This window comes from Dipodomys ordii, unplaced genomic scaffold (assembly GCF_000151885.1).
Source record: "Dipodomys ordii isolate 6190 unplaced genomic scaffold, Dord_2.0 Scaffold5, whole genome shotgun sequence".
Taxonomy (NCBI): Eukaryota; Metazoa; Chordata; class Mammalia; order Rodentia; family Heteromyidae; genus Dipodomys; species Dipodomys ordii.
The window spans coordinates 31,351,764-31,370,666 of NW_012267221.1; the positions used below are offsets into that span (position 1 = coordinate 31,351,764).

At 36.4% G+C, this 18,903-nt stretch overlaps 1 protein-coding gene across 1 annotated transcript in view; it reads right to left on the reverse strand.

Annotated features, from left to right (window-relative positions):
- Nckap1 (NCK-associated protein 1) overlaps positions 1 to 18,903 on the reverse strand; it is an 80,896-nt gene that overhangs the window by 56,293 nt on the left and 5,700 nt on the right. The window contains exons 3-6 of the mRNA XM_013027554.1: positions 4,944 to 5,036; positions 4,584 to 4,640; positions 2,241 to 2,383; positions 2,067 to 2,157 (exon numbers count right to left, since the gene is read on the reverse strand). Coding sequence (XP_012883008.1) covers positions 2,067 to 2,157; positions 2,241 to 2,383; positions 4,584 to 4,640; positions 4,944 to 5,036 — 384 coding nt within the window. The remainder of the gene's footprint in view (positions 1 to 2,066; positions 2,158 to 2,240; positions 2,384 to 4,583; positions 4,641 to 4,943; positions 5,037 to 18,903) is intronic.

Genomic DNA, 18,903 nt, shown 5'->3' on the forward strand with positions numbered 1-18,903 from the left:
TTTTTTTTTCTTGCTAGTCCTGGGGCTTGAACTCAGGGCCTGGGCACTGTCCCTGAGCTTCTCTCGCTAAAGGCTAGCTAGCATTCTACCACTTGAGCCACAGTGCCATTTCTGGCTTTTTCTGTTTATGTGGTACTGAGGAATCGAACCTAAAGGTAAGCAAGCATTCTACCACTAAGCCACATTCCCAGCATGGTTTTGATACTCTTGCCACAAAATATTTTTACCTTGTCATGATACTTCTCGGGTATTTTCTCTATAAAGAACAAGGCTGGGGGGGGGGGGGGGGGGGGATTGGGATTGGAGGGGAAACGGGAGGCTGGGAAGGGATGTGAAGGGTAAATAAAAGAGGAGGCTGCAATGCTTGGTAAGAAATGTACGCATTATCCTGCCCATGTAATTGTAACGCCTCTGTACAGTATGTTCACAAATAAAATAAAATAAATTAAAAAAAAAAAAGAACAAGGCTGGATGAGATAACTAAAAATGTCCTTGAAGAACACAAGGACTGTTTCATTCTATGAATGAGCCCTAATGACAATACTCCGTACAACCAAAATTATTTCATTCATTTTTATGCCAATCCTGGGGGCTTGAATTAAGTAAGGGTCTGGGTGCTATCACTGAACTTTTGTATTCAAACTGTTCTACCACTTGAGCCACAGCTCTACTTCTGGTATTTTGGTGCTTAACTGAAAATATGAGTCTCATGAACTTTCCTGCTCAAGACTGGCTGTCTTCAAACTGCAATCCTCAGATCTCAGCCTCCTGAGTAGCTTGGATTACAAGCATGAGCCACAGATGCCTGGCAAGAACTATTTAAAATATATCTTTAAAGACAGACATCTCAAATTATTTCTACAAAATTCTTCTGTGATTATGATATAGTTAAAACAAATCAAATACTACATAAACACTTTTCATGAAGCAATTAACATTCATAATAACCCATATGAATAGTGTTATTTTTTACTCTATGTTAACAACAACAAAGTCAGGTTAGTTAAGTAACTTGTACAGTATTGCATAGTTAGTAATACAAAGAACTAAGATTGACCAAGTGTTGGTGGCTCATGCCTGTAATCCTATCTGCTCAGGAGGCTGACATCTGATGATCACAGTTCAAAGCCAGCACAGGCAAGAAAGTCTATGAGAGCCGGGCACCGGTGGCTCACGCCTGTAATCCTAGCTACTCAGGAGGCTGAGATCTGAGAATCGCGGTTTAAAGCCAGCCCGGGCAGGAAAGACTGTGAGACTCCTATCTCCAATAAACCACTAGAAAACCGGAAGTGGCGCTGTAGCTCAAGTGGTAGAGCGCTCGCCTTAAGCTGAAGAGCTGAGGGACAGCGCCTAGGATCAGAGATCAAGCCCCATGACCGACAAAAAAAAAAATAAAGAAAGAAAGAAAGAAAGTCTATGAGACTCTTCTCTCCAATTAACCACCAGAAAACCAGAAGTGGCACTGAGGCTCAAAGTGGTAGAGCATTAGCCTTGAGCTAAAGGGATTAAAGACTGCACCCAGGCCCAAAGCTCAAGCCCCATGACTGAATTTTTTAAAAATAAGTTTTATTGTAAAAATACTGTACAGAGGGGTTACAGTTACATGACCAAGGTAATGAGTACATTTCTTATCCAGCATTGCTGCCTCCTCCTTTGTTTTTCCCCTACCATCCCATCCCTCCCACCTCCTCCTTATGACTGACTTAAACAAAAACAAAAAAAAAAAAGAACTAAGAATACAACCTTATGGAAACTAGTATGAGAGCAGACCTCCTGTCAATGAACATATACTATATTGTCTCTATGGTCTGTATTAAATCTAAAAACTATCAATCTATCAATCTATCTATCTATCTATCTATCTATCTATCTATCTATCTATCTCAGTCTGTATATACAACTGTGAATCTAACTCATTTTATGGTTCACAATTAGGTAAAACTACACAGTAGTCATTCAAATCTTCTATAATTTTTCTCCCAAAGAACTTTATCTCTTTAACTATCCATGATTGATTATGTCATCTCTTACAACTACAGTAACATTCCTGAAAAAGTAGCTCTTACCTTGCTATGGGGTACAAATTCTTCCATCATTTTTTTTAAAGGATTTTCATAATCCACAATCATCTGACCAAGGCGTGGGTATTCTCGGTCACTTAAAAAATACATACATAAATTTCAATAAGTTGTAAGCCATCAAACTGAGGAATTTAGAAAAAGCTTTATAATGTAGTCTACCTTGCTCCATGTGTCATTTCATGAGCATAGTTGTATAATCCAATTATTGCCTTTCTTTCTTCAATTCGAGACAGCAGTATCATTAATGTTGTGTAAGTTATAATCAAATCTAAGTAGTTCTTTGTTAAGTCAAAGTTCACAGTCTAAAAAAAAATAAAGTACAACTTTCTCTATGTCAAATTTTTAAACACAAAAACTTCATATTAGTTACTGAAAGTTAATAATAATTTTCTATAGTTGTCTATTTTTATCTCCATTTCTGCTTTCCTATCTAATTCAGAATCTTAAAATATATCTGAAACTTAGGAGTTCCAGATTTAAAAACTTTGTATTTGTGATATTCTAATAGATAAAAGGGGCTTATGAGTATTGTATTAAAACTGGCAATAGCTTAAAGGACAAAAGCATTAATAAATACTAGCACTAATTTCATCAAAGAGAAAGGAGTCATTTTCTTCTGGTTAGGGATACAGCTCAATGACTGAACAGGTAGGTGGTCTTGCATAACAAGGACCTGCTTCAATTCTAAGCACCACAATAAAAAAGAGAAAAAGAAGGAAAAGGGGCAAAGGAAGGAAGAAAACAGGGAGTTATTTTTAATTTAAAGGAGACTTCAGTCATCATGAATTCCTATATCAATGAATTATTAAATTAATAAAAATTCTGTTATACATGCCTTTACAAAACTAAATTGTCTACTTTTAAAAATTAGACAAAGGGGGCTAGAAGGTAGCTCAGTGGTAGAGTGCTTTCCTTGCATACATGAGGCCCTGGGTTCAATTCCTCAGCACCACATAAGGAGAAAAAGCTGGAAGTGGCGCTGTGGCTCAAGCCGTAAAGCACTAGCCTTGAGCTGAAGAGCTGAGTGACAGTCAGGCCCCTCGACCGACACACAAAAAAAAAAAAAAATTGCCAATGGGGGCTGGGAAGTTGGCTCAGTAGTAGAGTGCTCGCCTTGCATGCCTGAGGCCCTGGGTTCAATTCCTCAGTACCACATAAGCAAAAAGAAAAAATCCAAAAGTGGCGCTGTGGCTCAAGTGGTAGAGTGCTAGCCTTGAGCTGAAGAGCTATGGGACAGTCCCCAAGCCCAGAGTTAAGGCCCCACGACTGGACCCAAAAAAAAAAAAAAATTGTCAATGCTATTCCAGCCAGGCGCCGGTAGCTCATGTCTGTAATCCTAGCTACTCAGGAGGCTGAGATCTGAGGATGACAGTTCAAAGCCAGCCCGGGCAAGAAACATCTGTGAAAAACCGGAAGTGGCGCTGTGGCTCAAATGGTAGAGCACTAGCCTTGAGCTGAAGAGCTGAGGAACAGCTCCCAGGCCCAGAGTTCATGCCCCAGGACCAACAATAAATAAATAAATAAATAAAAATTTAAAAAATAAAGTAAAATTATGGGCTGGGAAGGTGGCTCAGTGGTAGAGTGCTTGCCTTGCATGCCTGAGGCCCTGGGTTCGACTCCTCAGCACCACATAAGCAAAAAGAAAAAAGCCGGAAGTGGCACTGTGGCTCAAGTGGTAGAGCGCTAGCCTTGAGCTGAAGAGCTGAGGGACAGCACCCAGGCCCAGAGTTCAAGCCCCACGACCCAACCCAAAATAAAATAAAATAAAAAGGTTAAATTAGACAAAGATAAAATACTAAAATTATAATTATTTTGCAATATGTACAACATTTATATTCTGTAACAATGCAAAAAATATGAAATGTTTACTTTTTTTTAAAAAAAAGCTACATTAACGAAGCCAATTTAAACTGTACTCTAGTCATTTTGTCAAATCATTGCTAAATAACTCCATGTTCCTGACCACATAAATGGCATATGTAAGCACGCATCTGAGGGAAGCTAGGAGGACGACACAGAAACAAATGAGAAAACATACAACAGAGGGGCCTATCAGCTGCACTGAACATACATGAAAATGAACTAAGTAACTCAAAGGCAGCGATGGGAGGGAGGGAATGACAGGGAAAGAGGGAACAGCTTACACTAAACAAAAGGAAAGAATTGTACATATCACCTGATATGGAAGAAATAGTTGTATTGTCAAAGCTCATAGAATTCACAAACTTTATAGACCATAATGACAATTTGCCTTCTGAAGGTTAAAATGTGTCTGCAACTTTAACTAAGTATCACTATTCCACAATATTGCGAAATATGTAAAATTTATGTAATTACCTAATCTCAATAAAAAAAATTTTAAGCCAAAAAAATGCTTCTTTAAACAAGCCAATTTAACATTATTAAACTTTGTACTCCAGTTACAGAACTTTCTCCAAACAAAAGCAGTTAGTCCCAAGTCCTTCTAGAAACATAAAACTTTTTTCCTTAAATGATACTTACAATATCGAAGAAGACTTGGCAAACATCAATAGTGTTTAGCAATTCACAGACATGATCCTGGAAAGAGAATTTTATATTACTCTTTTCTGTCTTTATTTTTAGGGGACAGGGTTAGTGCTAGTGCAAGGACTTTAACCCATGGCCAGCAACCTACTCAACAAGAAAGTGTTCTACCACAAAGCCAATCTCCAGCCCTCTAAAAATAATTTTAGATTCAAAAGACAGCAACACAGAAAATATATTTTAGATTTCAGTTCTGGAAGAATTTCAACTTTATTATTTATGAGTGACAAAGTAATTATAAAATTAATATATTAAGTTCACTTGTGAAATACCAAGTTTTATATGTAAAATACATACCTTAAATTCCATTACATCTACAAATGTGAAGTAATACAATGCCAGATTTTTCAGAATCTCTGACTTTTCTTTCTGAAGTTGTGCAAGCTGTTGCTGCAAAAACAAATTACAGAGTGTATTTCAGTGAACAGCAATATAAAATTTTACTAATATTCTATGATTGCTATATGGAAGCATAAGCTTTTAGAGCAATATTTCTAAATGAACAGGGCTTTTTAAAAAAAAGCCAAAATACTTGAGACAGCAACTGCTGCTAGTGATCAGCAACTGATAGTGTGAGACTACAAAACAAATCAAAGCATATTAGTATCAAACTGCACTACTATAAAGGAAAATTGGGAAATGTTAGGGGGAAAAAAATCAGTTACCAAATGAACGTTTTAAACAATTAAAACAAATCATGAGCATGATCACATTTCTAGAAGTGGGAGAAAAAAATGAAAAACAGTATGAATTACACTACAAAAACAATATGCTATATAAATTGGAACTTACCAAAAAGAACATCCAGGCAAAGCCACGTCACGCATGCAAAATAAAATGTAGATACAAACATAAAATACAGTAACGGCTCCCTGACCAGATCCACGAAACACAATACATATTGAACAAAAGCAAAACCACAACAAAAAACTAATGAAGAAAAAGCAAAACTAGAATTAGACATGGAAGAAGGAATGTGAAAGACAAATATTTGAATAGACTATTATTAAATTTGCATGTTCTAGTTTTGCATTTAAATTCAATTATTGATACAATTTTTGAAAGGATCAAGTCATATCCAATGACCTACATATGATAATACTGTCAGAACCCTTATACTCTTGAGTGTAGCCTATTTAATAGCAGCAGCCCATCACTTAGGAACTCATAAGGAAAGCAAAGTCTCTAGGCCACCTCAGACCAAATGATTATGAATCTGCTTTTCTAACAAGGTGAGCTTGTTGTCCATGAGAAACACTTACCTAATATATGAGGAAGCTAGAAAACATGAAAAAGTGGGTCAAAGTATCAAACTTTCTATCAAAATCCACATAAGTTTGAAGCCTTCATGTGTTAGTTATTAGAATTCTAGGGGAGCACTTCTATGGGAGCCTCCATAATGGTAATGAAACATTATGGCAAATCAGAATTTTATAACAGTAAACCTAATATCAGGAAAATATAGATATTCAAAAGAACTACCAATATGCAACTTAACACATCAATCACAGCAGTCTGGTAGACTAATTTATGATAGGGTAAGCCACCCTAAATACTGCATTTCCTGAATGTAACTGAAGAAGTAAATTAGGTGTGGAAAACATCCACAAATGAAGTATTTTATTTCTCTATAAATGTCAGAAAAAATAGGCTTATACCCTTTGTGATAACTTCCATGTTATGTACATATATTCAATCACTATTTTTATGTTTTTTATTGTAAAAATACTGTACACAGAGGTTACAGTTACATGAGTAAAGTAATGAGTACATTTCCTATCAAGCTTTGTTACCTCCTCCTTTGTTTTTCCTCCTACCATCTCTTTCCTCCCCACCTCCCCATCTCCTCCCTTCTCCTGCCCCAAGTTGTAAATTTGGTTTTCAACGTAGTGTCTTGTACATCTCATTGTTACAATGGGTCAACCTGTATCCTTATTTCAGCATTTTGTTATTTCTCTTCCCCTCACCAAATAAGAAAAAGGTTTATTCAAGATGCAGGGCACCGACATTAAATACAGTGAAAACAGGGGTTATACTGTGGGGGAAGAACATACAAAAAAAAAATCACATAGTACATTTTAAATACGTTAAAAAAAACCACTTGTGTCCCTATCTTAGGGTTCATTTCACTTAAGATCATCTTACATGGTAATATGTACATTGCTTTTGACTTTTTCTGCTTGTCCTAGACTTACATTAGTTCAATCACTATTATGTGAACACATATTCAAGAAAAGATTGTATCTTCTCAGATTATACTACCTTTATCATGTTCAACAGCACTGAACTTTCATGACTGATAACTCAGTCCTTCTATCTTGCTTTTCAGTACTAATTTGTATTTCCAAAATAAAACTGGTAAAAGCAGACTCATATCAGTAAGCTATGAAGAGCCTAATTTGGTTGCTCATGGGCATGTTAATTCCAACTTCTTTCAGGAGAACTGAATGATTATAAATAGTGCCCCTCTCCAACTTCAGTGTTTATAGACAATAACTCATAATTTTGTTATAGAACTTAAAAATCATATGCAAACCCTTATTTTATTTATTAAGAACATTTTGCTAACAAAACTTAGAGGGCTAAGTGTAGTAGCTCATGCTTGGTAATTCCAGCTCCTAGGGAGGCAGAAACAGGAAGATCATTGCTCAAGGCCAATAGAGGCCACAAAAAGCTAATGAGATACACCTTCCCTCCCTCCATCTCAACAAATAAATCAAATGTCATGGTCTAAGTCTGTAATCCTAGCTATGTAGAAGAAACAAGGTAGAAGAACCCCAGTCTAAATCTCTAGATTTTATCCCAAAAAATAATTAAAACAAAGTGGTAGGGCACTTGACTGGAAAGTACAAGTTCCTGACTTTAAACCCCAGTACCGCAAACTAAAACAAAAACAATAAAACAAGAGCTTTCTTCCAGTTAAATAAATGCTAAATTACAGATCCAAAATTGGAAATCTCATTCTAAAAATAAAAAAATCTCTTCTAAAAATAAAAAAGTATTGTACTCTTCTATGTGCTCACCGTCTTCCTTAATAGTCACATCATAGTTTAAATTTCTCAATTTTATTCTAAAATTGTATTTCACTATTTGCTGACTTCAAATGTGTATTGATCTCTAAAATACCTAAGTTCAAAATACAAAATCAAACATTTAGGGGCCCCTACAATCTGGCTAACTGCATTTCCTGATCTAAGTTGCCCATACATCCATTTATACACTATATAGTATGTATATTTTATCATTTTCTATATACATCTCATACTTTGTTATTATTGTTTCCCTATTGGGATATCCAAATCACACTGATTAAACTTCTTAGTTTAAATTATCATTTGATTTTCCAATAGCTACCCTTTACATTCTTCTAGAATGTAAACATTATCCTCCTCTAAATGAGCATAATTTCTAACAGCAGCTATTCACTTTCTATTTTATCATAGCTACCTTCAATCCACTAGACTTAAAGCTTTTGTCTCCCTAGTTCTTATCAAAAGCTCTGAAGATAAAAAAGCATCCAATACAAACATATAACAAATAAGGGAGGGGGGCTGGGAAGGTGGCTCAGTGGTAGAGCGCTTGCCTTGCATGCCTGAGGCCCTGGGTTTGAATCCTCAGCACCACATAAGCAAAAAGAAAAAAGCCGGAAGTGGCGCTGTGGCTCAAGTGGCAGAGCACTAGTCTTGAGCTGAAGAACTGAGGGACAGCGCTCAAGCCCAGAGTTCAGGCCTCACGACCGGACCCCCCCACCACCAAAAAAAAAAAAAAAACAAATAAGGGAGGGAATGAAAGTTCAAACTTAAGGGCATTTTATCAGGACAAATTTTGGGAGGTACTGCTAGAAAGTCCATCACCTACTATTTAAACATGGCAAGGTGATTTAGTATCTCATAGCCTAATACCTGCATCATCAAATGGGAGTTAATTCATGCAATTAACCAAGGTAATATACATGAGAACATCTAAGTTCCTGACACCTAGAAATTGTGCATTAAATGTTGGATATATAACAAAGGAGGCACATAGACCAGTTCTTTAAAATAAGCAAAAATAAAACTATTCTAAATAATTCTAAAACTAGTTTTAGTGCATCTAATAAAAGTAACTGTGCACTGAGCAGTTATGCCCTGATTCTTAGGTGTCAGGCACTGTTACATTTAACAAGTATTTCACACAATTCACTAGATATCTCTATGAAATAGTTAATTATGTAATAGCAAAACTAAATTCCACAAAACGCTACAAGAAGGGGCTTCAGCTTCAAAGAAAAAAACAGCTACATTTTAATTTTTTTTTTTTTGGCTGGTCCTGGGGCCTGAACTCTCAGCTCTTCAACTCAAGGTGAGCACTCTACCACTTGAGCCACAGTGCCACTTCCAGCTTTTTCTGCTTTTGTGGTGCTGAGGAATTGAACCCAGGGCCTCATGCACACAAGGCAAGCACTCTACCACTGAGCCACCTTTCCAGCCCCTACATTTTAACTCTTAAAGGAGAATCAACACAACCAGAAAGTATCAACTGCAGGTTCAATAACCAGCTTAAGGTTTTCTTTTATTTTCGTTAGCACTGGAGTTTGAATCCAGGACTTTGTACTTGCTATGTGATCTACCAATCGATCCTCACACTGAGTCCTCTTTTCTTCATAGATCTTTAAAGTATCCAGTCATATGATTCCAAAGATACCACCGATGAAGAAAAACTCCCAAATGTTCAGGATACGTAGAGTTCTATATTGTACCAAAGATGACTCATTTTTCCTGTAACATTGCTAACTTCTATTTAAAGATACTGCATCTTTCAACATATCTGAAATTTTTACTTTATCACTCAAATTAAGCACATTAAATTTTTCATTGCATTCTGAGCACCATTTGCCTTTCAGTGAACATATTTTCACAAAATTAAGGATAGGAAAAAACCTATCAGATCACATAATTCGTAACACATTATTGTCACAATTGACAATAATAAAGGGCTGATTTAGAACTTTCTTTCTTTTTTTTTTGGTCTTGTCGTCCGTCGGGCCTGAACTCTGGGCCTGGGCGCTGTCCCTCAGCTCTTCAGCTCAAGGCTAGCATTCTACCACTTGAGCCACAGCGCCACTTCGGCTTTTTTTTTCTGCTCAGGGCCTCATACATGCAAGGCAAGCGCTCTACCACTGATCCAACTTCCCAGTCCTGATTTAGAACCTTCTGTATCAAGTGCTTAATTCAAAATTTTTGCTTTTGAAATGTCTTTTCATTTTTTAAACCATACTTGGTCAAAACAACATGTAACAAGTTTGAAAATAACACAGTTTTCTGTAGCTATTTTTCAAATAAGTTTTCCTGTTTTTTTTGCTTGAACCCATCAGGGCCATGATCTTCTTAATTACAGGAGTAATTACAGGAGTTGGGATTACAGTGATATATGTACCACCCAAGCTTGCTGGTTGTGCTTCAGTCTCCTACTTTTTTCCCCCAGGCTACCCTCTAATTACAATCCTCTCAATCACTAAATCCTAAAGTGCTAGGATTACAGGTATAAGTCAAAACACTTATCATAAAGATTTTAAAATTTGAAGCCTCACTGTTTTTAGTACATACATAAAAAACAAGAAGTAGCTTTAAAATATACATCAGTAATAAGCTGTCATTATACAACAGGACATTAGAAAAGTACTACATGGAAACAGATTCTATTCACTACTAATTTAGACATGTTCATACCATACATGATAGTGCATCCACAAAGATTTCGATCATTATTCTTAATTTTAGGTAAGAATAAGAGAGCTTATACATATATAGCTTATAATAGAGATGGGCACCCGTGGTACACACCTGTAATCCTAGTTACTCAAGAGGCTGAAATCTGAAGGTCACAGTTCAAAGCCAGTTAGGGCTTTGAAAACTCTGTGAGACTCTATTTCCTAACCAGCAAAAAGCCAGAAGTGGAGATATAGCTAAAGTGGTAAAGCTCAACTTTGAGCGGAAAGCTAAGGGGATAGCACCCATCTCCTAAGTGCAAGCTCTGGTACCAAATATTTTTTAAAACAAAAAAAAAGTGTAACAAAAATGGTAAATATCAGGCATGCAAAGTAACTACAAAGTTCTCATCTCTGCATGGAAAAATCTTAGATTTAACCTTTGTTCAGTTAAGAAGCATTTTCCTCATATTTTATATGAAACACTCATTCAAGTTTAGTGTTTACTGTTTTCATTCTTTCAAAGAAAATTGCCCTAAGGAACCAGTGCTTAATACAACTCCAAGTTTTAGTAGAAAGATATTACAATTTTTTCTTCATTTCAGTTATTGCCTTTTATAATACTAAAGCTAATTTTATCTATTTTTCTTGGTCAAAATAATACTAGTATCTTTATTCTCTTAAAACAAGCCAAGCATGGTTTGGATGAAAAGGAAGCAGTTATAAACATAAGAAGCTTCACAAGTGAAAAAAATATTCATCTGAAGCACATTCATTATTCATAACAACCTCGTATTGGAAACAATTCAGGTGCCCATCAAAGGATGAATAAATAGACAAAATGAGATAGATACTTTTAACTATCTAATAATACTATTCAACAATTAAATGGAATGAACTACTTATGTATATATAAGCCAACTGAACATCAAACACAGTAAGTTAAATGACAAAAACAGCTGTAAAAAAAACATAAAAAAACAAAAAAATACCTAATATTATGTGATTCTCCTTTGCAGGAAATGCCTCGAAACAGCAAGTTTATTTAAACAGAAACCAGATCCATTATTTGTCTTGGGCTGAGGATAAGAGTAGGATTCATTATAAATGGACACAAGTGATCTTGTGAGGATGATGAATTCAAGCTCCATTCTAAAGCTAAATCAGGTTGATGGTTTCACAACTCTAAATTTACTAAAATTATGCAAAAATAGATTTGAGCAAAAGGATGGTATTGTATAATAAATGAAGTTTATTTTGAGAAGGGCTTTATGATTCTCCTATGACCAGATTTGTTGAGTTTTTTTAGGCAAAACTGTACCCAGTATATTTTCTAAGGTACTGTATTATACTGTCTTCAGGAACAAATGATAACTGAAATGAAGAAAAAAACTAAAAGGTATGAAAGGGCAAGAACTGGATACTGACTGATTAACCTGCACCTGTCAATAGCACTGACTAGCATCTTGATGTAAATACCTTGACATAATTAATTACAAAGATGACATCTCATCAGTAAGAAAAGCTTGATTATGTCTGGTATATTCAGTTTAGGAATATATCACATTAAAGAATTTTTTTAATTATTAAAATAGAAAGTAAAGGATCTAGTTTATCTATTTCAATTGAATTTGTAATTGAAAATGATGTCATTAAATGAGGTAGGTTGTATTATCCCTAATACGGTATGATGTCTTTTATTTAAAAAGTTAGACTTGACCAACTCAATTAGACAATAGCATAATGATTTTCTAATACTAAAAAAAATAATTTCATGTTTGCATTCATTACCCATTTTGTAAACAGAATCTTAAATTTCCAAGATATTTAGCTAAAAACAAAATATTATATTTAGGTAATAAAATAGTTTAATTTTATTACTTTTATGTTAATTATTATTACAGTTACCTACTACAAAAGTAGATGAAAAACAACAACTTATTTCTTAATGCTGGTGGCTGGTCTGGGCAGTTTCTCTGTTGGTCTTTCCAGCTCTAAGTTACAATTATATTCAGCAGCTGGGCTAGTCTGCTAGCAGAATACTTTCTCTAAGATATTTCAGGCTTCTTTATACATAGCATATAAGGGTATTGTTCCAAGAGAGCAGAATAAGAAGCTGTTGTCCTTTAACACCCTTATAAATGTCAAGCTGCCCAGTGCCGGTAGCTAATGCCTGTAATCCTAGCTACTCAGGAGGCTGAGATCTGAGGATCACCATTCAAAGCCAGCCCAGACAGGAAAAGTCTGTGAGACTCTTATCTCCAATCAACTACTCAGAAAACTGGAAGTGACTCTGTGGCTCTAGTGGTAGAGTGCTAGCCTTGAGCTGAAGAGCTCAGGGACAGCACCCAGGCCCAGAGTTCAAGCTCCGAGACCAACAACAATAAATGTCACTGCCTTCTATGGACTCCAACTCTTCGTTTTTCAATACTGACATCTATTTTTATTTTTTTAATTTAAATCTTATTGTAGGAAGGCATGGTAAGTTTATTTCAAAGAGGTATGGGCATATCTTTATTTTTATATTTATTTTTTGCCTTTCAATTCTTTTTAGACCTAATTCGTTTTTCAGGATTAAACAAATGACTAGCAATATAAACTTGGGGGAAAAATTGGTTTTGCATTAGAGAAGCTGATAAGAGTCTGTGTGTCTGGTTAATGAGACTACACTTAATACATGTATTGTCTTAAAAGAAAGCCTTAGCACTGCTTGTCCCTACACTACTTTTGTCTTCTTGTATTGCAACCTAAATGTTGAAAGCATTAAGAAAGATGTTTTATGCATGAAATCTGGTAGACTTGCATTAGCAACCTACTTTATCCTAGTTTGCTTCTATACCTGAAAAATTAGGATAAATATATACGTTTAGTAGGAACTTGAAAAAAGTCCTGGGGATGGTGGTGATGGTTGTACAACACTGTAAATGTACTGAGTATCTCAGAACTATATTACATAAGGCTATGAGCATCACCCAAGTGGTAGTGTTTCAGGCTCTGAGTTTAGACCCCAGTACCACCACCACCACAACCAGCAGCAACAACAAAAAAAAATTATATACTTAAAATGAGGGAAGATAAAGATGGGCCTAGAACTGAGAAGGCACTTATGGATTTTTCTGTATATATATTATATGTACATGTTGGCAAAGAATGGAAGCTGACAGTTTCCTTAAGTGGTAAGCCTGAAAATAGGAATAAACTTTGTCTTTAAGCTACCTTAGTTTCTTTCAGGTCTTCTTAGAATCTGTTGTTTGGAGGAGGTTTGGGAGACATGGTAAGGTAGCATTAGTGTGAGAATAATTCCTACTTAAAACCTTAAATATTCTATTTCCACTACTTCTTTGAACCTAAGACACCTTAACTATTTACTCTACAATATTTTTTTTTGACAGAATTTTTTTTTTTTTTTTTGGTCGGCCGTGGGGATTGAACTCTGGGCCTGGGCGCTGTCCCTCAGCTCTTCAGCTCAAGGCGAGCGCTCTACCACTTGAGCTACAGCGCCACTTCCAGTTTTGAGTCTCACGGTCTCTCCTGCCCGGGCTGGCTTTGAACCACGATCCTCAGATCTCAGCCTCCTGAGTAGCTAGGATTACAGGCGTGAGCCACCAGCGCCCGGCTTGACAGAAAAAATTTTAAATCATCATTATAATCACTTGTCTTTTTGTCCTGCTAGTACTATAAAACCTACAGCAGGAGAAAGTATATACCCATGAAAACTTCATCTCAACCTAATTACATGTGACCATAACTGAGTTAGAAAATTCTCCTTCTCTCCTCCCTTCCTTCCTCCGTCTCTCACTCTCCATATTGAGGCTTCAACTTGGGCCTTTTGTTCCTGCTTAGCTTTTTCACGTTAAACTAGAGCTCTACCCCTTGAGCCACACCTCCAATTCCAGATTTCTGCTGGTTAATAGGAAACAAGAGTCTCCCTGAATTTTCTGCCTGGACTGGCTTTGAACCATGATCCTCAGATTTCAACCTGAGTAGCCAGGATTACAAGACACCTGCACCTAGTTACTACTTTATTTTCATTCTTTATTCACTTACCTCAAAGATTGTTATATGTCTACTCATACCTCTTAAAATTCACAATAAGTATTCAATTTGGCTCTCAGCTTAACTCCAGCCTGAGCTCTAAATTAATATACTCAATTGGTTGCTCAATACTTCCACTCAGATTTTTAATGCATCTTTTAAATCTAGCAGATATAATGTTGAGCTTTTGAGTACTACTTCCATTTTAACCACTCAAACCTATTCTTGCTTCCTTGTCCTGGTAAAATCTTGACATTCATTCAAGCCAAGAACCTTGAGGTTTTATTGCTCATAGTCTTTTGAAAAGAATACTGACACATAAATTAGTTCTCAGATTAAATTATTTTGAATGTTGGCAACCTAAGTTTAAGACCAAGGTCTGGGGTAGTAGCTCAAGTGGTAAAGCACTTGCCTAGCTAGCAAGCATGAGGCCCAGAGTTCAAACCACATATATAGATGATAGATAGATAGATAGATAGATAGATAGATAGATAGATAGATAGATAGATAGATAGATAGATAGATAGACAGACAGACACACACCTCAAGTATTCCTTCAGGGTCCTTAGGGTCTCCGTATAGAGCCATATTTACTCATAATGAGGTACATTGTCACAACTCCCTCATTACTGTACAGGAGATAATTCCTTTTAAACCTGTCTTATTTGTTGATCTACTTCCTCCTAATTAGTAAGTATTCAAAGATGAATGCATGATCTACAAAGACAGGTAACAGGGTACAATCAAAAAATAGTTTTTGTCACAAAGTCAATGTCTGAATTATCATGGCAAACAATGTACACCTTAAGGGGATAAATTCATGAGCCATTGTGAGTCAAAAATTGACATGCCCTAAATGATCTGCTCAATGTTTTATAAAAGTCAACGGAGGGCTGGGAAGGTGGCTCAGTGGTAGAGCACTTGCCTTGCATGCCTGAGGCCCTGGGTTCGATTCCTCAGCACCACATAAGCAAAAAGAAAAAATCCGGAAGTGGTGCTATGGCTCAAGTGGTAGAGCGCTAGCCTTGAGCTGAAGAGCTGAGAGACAGTGCCCAGGCCCAGAGTTCAGGTCCCATGACCGGACCCAAAAAAAAAAAAAAAGTCAACGGAGGATCTGAAAGTTCTAGTTGAGGCAAACAAGTGTATGATGCTGGCACAAAGGAGGAAACACAAAAAGAAACAAAATAAAGGACAATGTTTAATGTTACAGAAAAGGTTTGCTGTTAAACTTGAGGATTTGTGCAAAGGGTAGCAAAATTCAAAACACAGAGGCTAGTATATAACTCGACTGAAGCTCTCTTCAGGGTTTTTTACATACACAGTGCTGGCACAGTATATGAACATATTTTAGAAATAATCCATTACTGGTTCTCTTGACCAAAAGTTCAGAAGTAATAAAAGTAACAGTTTCCATTCTTCAAGGGCAATTGTCACATACAGTGCAATAAATGATTTAGAAGGTGCTGTTCTTGAAATAAGTATTGACATCTTCATTTTAGACATAAGCATAATTATACCTCAAGATCATAAACTACTGCCCAAAATTATTCGTTTAGTAAATGGGAAGATCAGAACTCCAAATTCAGTTTCACAGGCTCCAAAATTCATCCTCTCTAAGACTAGCTAGAAGGGGTTAGGAGTTTAGTGTCCTTACAACTAATCCTAATTTTTAATCAAACCACATGGGCCTTTAGAATCTATCCCCAGTTAAAGTTGAAGGTATGGTTCAAATGGTAGAGTAAGGAAGTGGTGCTGTGGCTCAAGAGCTAGCCTTGAGATGAAGAGCTGAGGGACAGCACCCAGGCCCAGAGTTCAAGCCCCACGACCCACCAACCAACCAACTGAATAAATAAATAAATAAATAAATCTGTCCATCAAGGACACCAAACCAAATTGTAGAGTAAAAGATATGAATGAGAAACATGGAAAATAAAACTCATTTCATAGTTATACTTTCAAGATGGCATATCATAAATTGGATTAACAAATACTATGTTTATACTAAAATTAAATAAAGAAATCTAAAACACTTAGCCTAACATGGATTATATATAAAATAAGTGGCTGCTAAACTTATGAAGTAGTATGATTTTAATTCATTTGACTTTTATCAGCCTGCTTTTAAACATATGATCATTTATTAATTGATCATCAGGATGTGGGGACATACCTCTCATTCCTTGATACTGTTTTCCCTAAAACTAGAACTGAATAAATAAAAAAGGACCAATAGTCACCAGTGGCCTGGAATAAGACAGGAAAATTTACTCAATGGAGTCCAATATGATAACTGTAGAAGCCATATTATATCTACAGCTATCAGGAGTGCCCTCTCAATGAAGGCTGGATAGTTACGTGCTCATGGCTTTTCGTAGAATTGAAAAGTATGGAGATGGGGGCAGTTACTAAAGAGGCAATCAAAAACAATATTTTGGCTGCACACTTAAAAGCCTATTTTGAAAAACTTCATAAAAATATTTTAATTTTTTTTGTCAGTCCTGGGACTTAAACTCAAGGCCTGGGCACTGAACCTGAGCTTCTTTTGCTCAGGGCTAGCACTCTACCACTTGAGTCACGGTGCCACTTTGGCTTTTTCTGTTTATTTGGTATTGAGGATTGTAACCCAGGGCTTTATGCATGCTAGGAAGCACTCTACCACTAAGCCATATTCCCAACTCTTTTGATGAATTTTTACCAAAACCATTACTTCTTTTTTTTTAATTTTATTTTATTTTATTTGTGAACATACTGTACAGAGGAGTTACAATTACATGGGCAGGATAATGCGTACATTTCTTACCAAGCAATGCAGCCTCCTCCTTTGTTTACCCTTCACATCCCTTCCCAGCCTCCCCCCACCCCCCCAATCCCAATCCTTCTCCTTCCCCCCACTTCCCCTCCCCCCGCCCCCCCCCCCGCACCGACATTGTAAAGCTCATTTTGGACATGACAACTTATACTTCTCATTGTTGCAACAGGTCCACCTGTATCCTTAAACAACTGGTTTTTCCCCATCTCCTCCACAAGTTATACTGACATCAAATATAGTGAAAGCAGGGGTTATACTGTGGGGGAGGGACATACAAAGCAACAAACAGATAATCTTATAAATGTGTTAGAAACACATTAAAATACACATCTAACGGTTCATTTTCCTGACATCACATTATCTGACCTTTTCCGCTTGACTCATACATATACTAGATATTACAAATAAGGGAAACCATGGGACCTATGTTTCTTTGGGCCTGGCTTACTTCACTTAATATAATTTTTTCCAAGTTTTTCCATTTCCTAACAAATGGGGCAATGTCATTCTTTCTGGTGGAGGCATAGAATTCCATTGTGTATATATACCACATTTTCTTGATCCATTCATCTACTGAGGGGCATCTGGGTTGGTTCCATATCTTAGCTATGGTACATAATGCTGCAATAAACATAGTTGTGCTGGTAGCTTTACAAAACCATTACTTCTTATACTCTGTCAAAGAAGGTAATAACACCACTTGAACATGGTAGCAGCCAGAAATTTGCAGCTTTCCATCAATCCCAGGTATTACATTTCAAGTACTAGTCTATGGACTTAAAAAAATAATAAAACTAGCTGGATGCTGGTGGCTCACACCTGTAATCCTAGCTACTGGGGAGGCTGAGATCTGAGGATTGCGGTTCAAAGGCAGCCCAGGCAGAAAAGTCCTCGTGAGACTCTTATTTCCAGAAAACTGAAAGTGGTGCCATGGCTCAAGTGGTAGAGTGCTAGCCTTGAGCTGAAGAGCTCAGGGACAGCGCCCAGGCCCAGAGTTCAAGCCCCACAATCAAATAATAATAATAATAAACTGAACTCCTCACTCCTCATCTCTTAATCAAGCTGGCCAGGAGACTCTCATCAATATTTTCATAGGCCCCAAAACAAACTGAAATCACAAGACTTCATGTCTAGTATGTAGTACTTTAGCAACTTAAAAAAAATAAAGAGTGTAACATCACACAAAATAGCTGTAAAAGCTATATGACAAGTCCAGGCTTTGCAAATAATCACACTAAATGCTACAAGAAGTTGCAATATTCACCAACATTATACAACCAATTTTATAGGTTCCAACACAGATTAACCATATAGACCTAGTTATACATATGCCAATAAAACTGGAATATCTATACACTGAAAAATTTTTATACAAATTCAAAGTATCATTATTCCTAATAGCCAAGAAATGTAAAAACAACCCAAACATCCATCAACACATGGATGATAAATAAAATGTGGCATATAACAGAATATCATTTGGCAGTAAACAGATATGAAGTGTTTATACATGTGACAACTTGGATAAACCTTGAAAAACACTATGCTAGGACAAAAAGCCAATCATAATCAAATAGGTATTGAGACAGAAAGTGCATTCATTTAATGAGTGCTAGGAAGTTGGCAGGAAATCTGGAGTGAATAGTAATGGACACTGACATTCTTTGTTGGGACAATATAAATATTCTAAAATTGTCTTGGTATTGAATATACTAAACACTATTAAA